The sequence below is a fragment of the Anomalospiza imberbis genome, chromosome 6 (genome assembly GCF_031753505.1).
Source record: "Anomalospiza imberbis isolate Cuckoo-Finch-1a 21T00152 chromosome 6, ASM3175350v1, whole genome shotgun sequence".
In the NCBI taxonomy this organism is placed as follows: Eukaryota; Metazoa; Chordata; class Aves; order Passeriformes; family Viduidae; genus Anomalospiza; species Anomalospiza imberbis.
The window spans coordinates 59779139-59788615 of NC_089686.1; the positions used below are offsets into that span (position 1 = coordinate 59779139).

Genomic DNA, 9477 nt, shown 5'->3' on the forward strand with positions numbered 1-9477 from the left:
AGTTCAGAGAAATGTTGGAGAAGTCCTGGAGTGCTTGTTTCTGCTGTGTATCCCTGCCCTGGGCCAGTCCACCCATCCCAGCATCTCAGCTGGATGAGCAACTGGCCAGCATGTAGGAAACTGCCTACACATTCTTTTTAGTCACTCACAATAATCACCCTTGCTTATTATAGTTGGCAACATGGCTTAAAAGTGATGTTTAAAATTTCTGTTTCCAAACAGATGCATTCCAGCACTATTGTGGAGTTCTACTCTTGCTTAACTGTGTGAGCACAGAGTGAGACTCAGAAGCTCAGTGGTAGAAAAGGGCAAACCCCAACTTAATCACTACTTAACAGCAATTTCCCACCTCTGAAATATCTTGTGCTAGATATCTCATGCCACCTGATCCACTGAGATTGAATTACTCCTCCTAATCTTTCTGTGGCTGCAGCACGTGAAGATCCATCCAGAGCAATCACTGATGCGGGTCGAGTGCCAGGTGCAGTGAAGAGCAGGGTGGCACTGGGTCCCTGAGGAGCAGCAGCATCCCTGGAGCTCTGTCTCCACACCACTGCAGCCATCAGAACACGAGGTCTGCCCCAGGGATGCTGTCCTCCCATCCCCACACAGCTCTGAGCTATTCCAGCCGGCAGAGCCAGCAGGTGGTGCTGCCCACTCGTGACCAGCTGGTCCCACGGAAAAGGGGCTCTGGGACTGCAGCTCTAAAAAACAATTAGGCAGGTGATGTATTCTGGTTTCATCTAGTTAATAATTTAGAGTTTAAAAAAATACATATACTTCTGTCAGCCAATTAACAATCTTTTGTGGGCAAATGAAAGTAATGCTTCAGGATGAGGGAACGGATGATGACAACTGCTTAGAAATTCAGAAAAACAGGCTCTGATGCTGAGCTGCCACATCAGACAGAGTGAAAACTAGTGGCCCACGCTTCTGTAGAATAAAGAAGGCAAAGTATCACAGCTTGGCTGAGTTTCATCCAAAAATCCCTTTGATTTTAGCTATACCAATAATACAGACAAGTTTTTTCCCCTGCTACTTTGCTCCTGTAAACAGCTTTTGCCTGGACAAAAGAAATTATAGTCTTCAAGACTGGTATTTTAAAAAGGAGTGAGGCCCTTGACTGAATGACTTCTGAAAAGTTACGTCTGTTTTCAAAGATGTTGTACAAATGATAGAAAAATGAGAAATTGGTCCAGCTGGTGAAGGTTTCTTACACAAAGAAGTTCTTACACAAAGAAGTTTCTTACTCTTGGGGAATGCTGCTTGTAAACCTCCACTTGTGGTGATGAGGTTTAAGTATAAACCTGAGCTCAACTACACAACTTCTTAACCCAAAAGTGGGGGAGTCATATGCTTCACTGAGAATTGATAGCAAATCACAACTTTTTCTCTAAAAAAAGGAACAAGCACTCACACTCTTCCCAAGATGTTAATGGGAAGGTTGCAAGATCAAGCACTTAAAAGGTTGGAAAACAACCTACATCAATTTAATTGGTTTCATTTAGTGAGGAGCTGCTGAAAGGAAAGGTCGCACTGTGGGCTGCTTTAGTTCTCTAGGTCTGAGTGGGTTCAGCCATTTGCTTCTCCTTGAATGATGTTTGGCCTGATAAATGATGGGTAGAACTGCTAATATTCTGTTCTTCTCTTCCACATTCTCTCACAAACCCATATCAGAAACTACCAGTAACTCTGTTGGCTGATTCATCCGTATTACAGTCCTCTAACATACATAACTGGGCACTTTTTAAAAAATGTTTGGTTTTTTTAAGTGCCTAAAGTAAATGAATGCAGAACTCATCAAGTTCTAGAAAGAAAACTTCCTATTAATAATGTTATTCAAGAAAAAACATGCCATTATCTTACAAAATCTTATCACTGTTTGATTCAAGTATATATTTCGTGTTTTCTGTAGAAATAATGCTCAGCTGAAGAGTTCTCCTGATCCTCCAAAGCATCAAGTCCTGAAGCCAAGCCTGTCAGCCTGTGCTGGTTTCACATTGTTCACGCACAGCCCTGACACTCTCCACGTGGAGTCAATTTTGATGCAAGCCATATAGAATTTAAATACTGAGGTAACATCCAGTGCTGTCATTCCTCCCTGTAACTAAATGTCAGCAAGAAATAGAATCTAAAATTGGTCTGTAACTATGGCAACTAATGAGCCATTCTGACTTGGAGTCCCCAAATTCAACATGTGACCATCAAGGGATTCATTCCAGTTTGAAGATGCTGCTTCTCAGAGAAGAAAATCTGCTGCTGCTTTTGCCAACGTGCGTGTGAGAGCCACCAGCCAGGCTGGGGAGCTGGAGCAGGCTCAGGCAAACAACTGGGAGAAAAGCAGCTTCCTTCTGAAACTGGAAGGGAGAACAGACACCACCTTCTGTGGGTGCTAATCACTCTGGTAAAGGCAAAACCCTGCAGAAAAGCACAAACTGTCAGAGGTGACAACGGTGTTCGTAATCACAGCACAGGGGAACAAAGTGCAGCCTCTGTGATGAGAGTATTGGGTACCTTGAGGTTTTGGATTTTAATTTCAATTTCAATAGGCATTTGGGATCACACAACTCCAAACTGAACTCCATTAATTCTGACAAGGGTAGGCCATTTCATCTGACACGACTACATCCTCCTTCTCAGAAGCTGTTCTGAAAGGGTTGTCTGAGGAAACTCTCCTAAACATACATTAAAAGATATGCCTACAGCTAAAAAGTTCCCCTCTCTTTACCAGGGAGCAAGGTACTTATTCCCTTTCATATCTCTGCCAGATGACCGTTTTTAGTGTCATGGCAGTCAAGTGAAGAGAGTTCCACCAGAAGGAGCTGAAGTCTCTGCCAGGAGGGCTCTGCAGATGAGGTGTCTCATGCACAGGTTTCTCCTAAATTTTCATGAAATTAAGATTTAAAATGAAAGGTCACTATTTCCTTCCATTACATTCAGAGGTTTATTTTGGTAGCATGTGTATGTTCTAGAAATGCACTACAATCCAGATCAGAAGAAAGGATGTTAGGTGTTAGTCAATTCTTTAAAAAAAAAAAACAAAGAAAACTGGGTTCTTACTAATTTTCTTTGAAGATGTAAAACCCAATAAAATACAAAATGCCTTCACTAAAATATTTTGTCTACCCATGTAAACAGCACTTAGCATTGGTTTCAATATTGGCTTTCCTGGATGGGTAAGAAAAAAGACATCATAAATTACAGCTTTTAACTGTGGAAAACACAAATGTTGTCTTGTAAAATGAGCTACATTTCATAGTGACAAAATAATTAACTCCTTTGAAACTTAGAACCTGTTAGCCAGTTTTCTATTAATAAGAAAAACATAGCTATGGGAACAAAGCTATAACTCAGGAAAAATAAGCAAAGAGAAGAAAAGCAAGGAAGAAATGTGATTGGGTACTTCTCTCATCCATCATGGATCATCACTGATCCATCTCGAGTCACAAGGTCACCACTATCAACTAAGGCCTTGTAAGAAACATCCAGTGTGACATCCCAGGTGCATCAGGAAAAGCTGACAGTGTTAATGACAAACAGGTGTGCCAAGGATGCGAGGAAGGACAAAGCATTGGATGCTTCACACTTTTGCAAATTAATTTTTATCTAATTAATTCATCTTCATCAGATCTCAGCCAGCTTAGAAGCAGCAGATAAAATTATTATCTTAGGGAACTGCAAAGCAAAAAAAAAAAGCTGTAAGCCCTACTAGGAAGCATCATGTCTTCATTAGTTTACTGATATTCCAAGAAAAAAGAAAAAAAGGGGGAAAAACAAGAAACCAAGAAAACTTGCAAAGGCCCACACCCAGAGCAAACACCAAGATGTTTCACGGGGACAGTAAAGGAGAAGGAGAAAACCCAACAAATGAGCCACACACAAAACGCCCAGGGACTGCTGAGGGTACAAGAAGTTGGTTTCAATTGGTGCCTGCGTGGGTGAGGCAGAGGGAGTGAGCACAACGAACCCCTCTCACCGTTCCTTTTCCTGCCCTCGTCTTTTGCCGCTTTCTGCGGTGCCATCACCTTCTGCAGGGAGCTCCGGCCGGAGCTGGGCTTTCCCGAGCCATTGCTGAGGATGGAGCCGTTCCGGCTCGGGGAGCGGCTGCAAGTAACCATAGCAACAAGGCAGGACGTGAGTTCTCCCTCCTCAACCTCCTTTCAAGGTTATTTCATTCGCACGGTTTGCATCACTGAGTTTTCAAGTCTGGTTTGGTACCAAAAGGAGACAGAATAGAAACAGCACGCCGCAACACGGTAAAGGTAGGAGCAGAGTGATGGGAGTGAACACGACTTTCCCAATTAGTTCAGGGCTGATGGGCATCTTGGTGGCTTGGAATGCAACTGCTCCTCATGCATAAGCCCCACAATGATAAAAGTGCCACCACCGAGGACAAAACGTCCCGTTGTCAATTCAGGGTCATTAACCCAGACAAAATAAAGTAGACCTTTGTTTTAGGATGCATGGCTAAATCGATTCCTTTATTATTCAGCCTGCATTTACAGTCAACTGTTGTCAGCCACAATGCAAGATGCACTCACTCACTTTGCACACATGCACACACAACATGATAAGAAATTCCTCCTTTTGGCACATACCCTGGTTTAACCAGCACCCTTATTGGCTGAAAACCCGAAGAAATGTTTGTTTCAATCAGCCATTGCATATCCTTGTCCTGAAAGTGGTCCCTGCCCAGGGTGAGGAGGGAGGGCAGGGCAGAACCGCTGCGCATTCAGTCCCAGCAAGGAGCAGGGACAGAAATGAGCAGCGTGCTCTGGGCTGTGCTGGGAGAGAGCTCCCACCAGAGCTCCTCTGCTTTTTGGGGTGGACAAGTCACTCAAATCCTAATGCACAAGTTGGCAAAAGCAGGCCACAGTAGATAATGGTACATTTGGTCTAGTCTGCATCCAGACACAGTCACTTTTTTTTTTTTTTAACATGTGAAACTGCCACAAAGGGAATGAAAACTCTCCACAGGACCTGTGTAGTTATTCACAAATCTATCTGCAATCTACCACTGAGTTGTCATGGGCAGTGACAGTGTGATGTAAAGAGGTTACATTAGAGAAAAAAAATGGGCCTAGGCACAGAGGCTTCCATTTACAGAGAAAAAGAATCAAATCAGATTCTATTGCTGTCACAATGGTTTTATAACCAGAAAATGGTACTAAAACAAAACAACTGTCAAAACCATCCTGTAAATCATTGCCAATACTGTATCATCAGCTTGAAACATTCATTTACCTCCAGGTCTGCCCACCCTGCCTGGTGTAAGTGGAAAGCATTTACTGTGGTCAGAACAGCAATGGATAAATGTGAGAAAAAGCAATTCTTGGGGATTCCCTTTTGAAGATAGCCTAAGTGGAAATATGTATAATTTGAGACAGGCTCTTTCCAGCTACAGGGCTCCAGGACAACTCAGCATGCAACCCCACTCAGTCCAGCCTGAGGGTTTCCTTGTGAAATTCTATTGAAAATAAGTATTCTTGAGAAGCAGGATTCCTCCCTGTAAACCTGTCTGTCACTGCTAAATGGATAATCCCAGCCCAGCAAAAAAGATCCTTCCAGGGACAGACCAACACCTGAAGAAAATCTGCTCGACTTGGGAACACAGAAAAGAAGTGAGCATGGATAGCTTGCACAATCATTTCTGTGGTGACACTAATCCAAGTATTTATCATTTTTAAGTGGCCGTCATATTATTAACTGAGAAGTTTCTTTCAGTGGTGATAGCAAAGATACTCTGATCAGTTACCAGCCACTTCATGGCTGTCTGGTTTAAATTGACCTTTCTAGGCTGTAAAGTACCCTGAATGAAAGAGCAAATACCTAAAGGGCAAGAAATATTTCTTCATCTTCAGCAACCATTAAATTCCATTTCCAGACACAGCTCCTGGGAATCAAAAATACTGAAATTCTACATGTTCTTTCTTACTCAAGTAATCACCCTGAAGGAGGGAAAACTAACTCTTAGTTATTTGCTCAGAAGGGCACCAAGGTTCAGCACATTTTATAATGAGAATAACTTTCCTAGTTCAAGTTTGCTTATCAGCATTTGTTTAAAATGGTGCAGATTAAGTGGGGGATTTCTGCTCTCACTCTAAGGACTGAGTGAAGTGTTTAATCACTTTGGTTAGAGGATTAATTAACAGGGTTGGTTTACATTCTTTATGTGTATTTACACATGGCTTTGGAGAGGCTTCAAAACATTTTAAAGAGCAATTCCTGCAAAGACTTGACCTGCCCAGCACCAGCAACCGCTGCAGGTGTCACGGTCATCTTCCAGTAGTCATTTCTTCAAAGGATGGAAGACTTTGAAAGGGACAGGTTCACTGGGCTGTAGGAACTAACCCTCTCATTTCAATGATTTGTAGCCTGAGCAACACCTGACTGGCATTAAATGGCAGAATAACACTTTACATCGAGTTGCAGCTGGCTCGCTCTTCGCTACTGGTATGCCCTGCAGACAGCTCTTCCCACATTCCAGGATGTACTGCACAGCCAAAGGAGCATGACAAACCAGGCACCAGCTCAGGATCCTTCTGTCTGTTTTTCTGCAGGGAAAACCTCAGCTGATGACCACTGGGGATGTCTTCCCACCCCTGCTGTCCTCCAGCCCCACACCATGCTGGCTGACACCTTCCCCCTTCCAGCCTGCTCCTGTCACAGTGTGCAGCAACACTGTGCTGAGTATTCCAAGCTTTCCCGTTATTCCAAAGGGGGAAATATTGGACAAGATGAGGTGACTCAGCTAGGGAGGCTCGGTTTTCTCCAGAATTTCTCTGCATTATTCAGCTGCTTTTCTTGTTTGTTATCAAATCCCTTCAAGAGGCCAGGCCCTTGTAATGCCTGTGAGCTACACAACAGCTGCCTCTATTCAGGCTGTTTACCCAACGGGTTTGTTTTCCTCTCTTCTCTTCAGCATCCATCCTCAGCTCCACTCTCATTTAATACAAAGGAGAGGGGGTCAAGGAAAAACTAGCCTCAAAGCATGCAAAACAGCTGGGATAAAGGGATAATCTGCTTTCCTTGCCTGCAAGGACCGAGACAAGGAATATTCAAGCTATTCTGTTGATGGTTGAGGGCAGACATGAGGTAAAACTTCCTAACAAGTAAGGCAGGAGAGAACAGATTGCTGGAGGAGGTTGTGATCATCCCACCAGGGGAAGACTTTAAAATAAGGTAGATAAAGTTGAGATGGGGGGGTGTTGGACCCTGCAGCAGAGAAGAGGAGCCATATAGCTTCCTGGGGATCATGAATCCATGATCCTACAAGCCTAGAGACTTCATATGAAGAGAGTACAAACCTGGGACTCTTTACCCTAGACACCATCTAGTCTATTCTTACACTTCTGACGTTTCGTCCTGCAGTAGATGCTTCGATCTAGAGGTCTTCCATAATTAGTGGGTGTTTAGGATTTCCTCTTCTGCAACTGAAGGCACTGGGTCCAATTCTGGAGTGGCAGAGCTGGCCAGTGGATTGACAGCAACTTACAGTGGCTGAGGACCTGTCTTTTGGTTCCTTGAGAAATTCCCAGCGCTCATGCTACAGGTCCCACGTTTCATTTGGGCTCATCTCTTGTGCAGCACCAACACACACATAAAAACCCAATTCACCTCCTCGGTAAGACTTCACTTGGTTTTATCCCATATTTTGCAGCATTCTTACACGCCCAGCACAGACCAGTGTTATGCCAAAGATACATCATGGAGAGGAACCACCTGCCACACACAGAGCCCGGGTGCCAAACCTCACAGCAACCAGCAGCACATATCCTATTTAAACCCCTGTGTGGAAAGGCACCAGCTGCCAGCCCCTACCTTTTCCTCGTTTCATTGGATTTGGCAGTTTTGATGGTGCTCCCATCCTGGGTAGTTTCTCTCTCCTGGGAGGCAGGAGCATCTCTGACTGGAAGTGGAAGGATGACAGTCTCCTGAGTCACAGGTAAAACCTCATCCTCTGCTCCCTGCTGGCCCAAGTGTTGCTTGGCATAGTCAAAGCCTTGTACTGGCTGCAAAAAAAAAAATGGGAGAAATAACAGAAATTTCCAGCGTGTATTAGATTTAATATAAATTTTCAAATTCAATGTAAAATTTTTCACTACTCCTTAACTTTTTTTAATTACATAAGTGACAGGTAAAAATACATAGATTACAATGTGAATGCCCAACAAGAAACAATTTTCTGATGAGATCTCCATTGCACACATTTTAAACATGGTTAGTTAGTATAAAATTGATCTTGGTTAACCTTTCTTACCCTGCTGTAACACCCCCAGAAATTACTTTGACAGACAGTGGGAGAACAAGGATGTGGAAGAAAAAATTAGGAGTAAAAAAAAAAAAAAAAAAAAAAAGTACAGAAAACCTTCTTTGACAAAACCCTTGTGTTTCCAAAGAGGGTGGGAGTAATTTATTCCCAGTCAAGCCAAAGTAAAAAAGGCACACATCAGAAAGTTTCATGGGCAACATTTTCCAGAAAATAATCTTTTTCAGATCAGTGAAATTAGATTTCCCCTGGCTTGCCAGTTGCCTACTGGGAAGGATATTACTGACTTCACTTGTTTCTCTTGGGAAGTGGCATCTCACCAGAGCCTTGCAGCAAGGCAGTCTTGCCCATCAGAACTAACACATGCCTTCTGGGCAAAGCAGCCAAGGAAAGGTGGATTCTTTCAATAGAAAAATTAAACATTTAGACAAAACTTGACATTCCAAACTGCATTTTCAACTGGAAGCAAAAAAGAAGGGGAAAAAAAAAACCAACCTGCATTGGAAAATAAATCAGTCAAAGAAATTCCTGACCACCCCTGGAAAATGTGTTCTTGCTACACTAAGTAAAACTAACTTGCAAAAATGGGAAGGTTCCTCTTCCTGAAGTAAAAAGAATATTGACAAGATGCTAAGAAAGGACCACAAAACATTCGAAGTTGAGAAAGCGGTGATTTTAACCCTCACACATACTTTGGAATTAGTTCATGACTGATTAGTCCAGGTTCCTGTTATGTCATCATTGAATATTTTTGTTCCAAAAGAAAATCAGCACGAGAAAAAAAAAAATTGCTGTTGGAACAGAAAAAGGACGAGCGCTGTAAAGCATTTTCTCTTGTTGTGTCCCTTACTAAATCTGAGCTGCAGCTCTAAATTCTGATACATTTCACAGATGATCTCAGTCTGAAAAGAATGGGGCTGTTTTTCGCTTTTTTAAAACATGAAAAATGCTTTTTCTTTGTGTGGACCTGCATGGCATTCCCAAACTCCTGCTCTGACTGAGGCTAATGGTTCCTAATGTGTTTCCATACTTCAGCATTCCTCTGATAAGAACCTTCAGTGCATTAAGGAGCGGGCTAATGCTGATAAGGAAGAACAAAGAACTCCACAAATCACCCCCATGGAACTTGCAATATATCAGAGAAATGCTAATTCTCCATCACCCCTCCGTGGCAAGCAGGGTATCACAAAACAGCCACCAAATATCTA

At 42.8% G+C, this 9477-nt stretch overlaps 1 protein-coding gene across 3 annotated transcripts in view; it reads right to left on the reverse strand.

Annotated features, from left to right (window-relative positions):
• The window catches only part of KIAA1549L (KIAA1549 like), a 122512-nt gene that overhangs the window by 31447 nt on the left and 81588 nt on the right, over nt 1–9477 (reverse strand). For all 3 annotated transcript variants that reach the window (XM_068194725.1, XM_068194723.1, XM_068194724.1), the window contains exons 12-13: nt 7822–8012; nt 3977–4104 (exon numbers count right to left, since the gene is read on the reverse strand). In XM_068194725.1, the coding sequence (XP_068050826.1) occupies nt 3977–4104; nt 7822–8012 (319 nt within the window). The remainder of the gene's footprint in view (nt 1–3976; nt 4105–7821; nt 8013–9477) is intronic.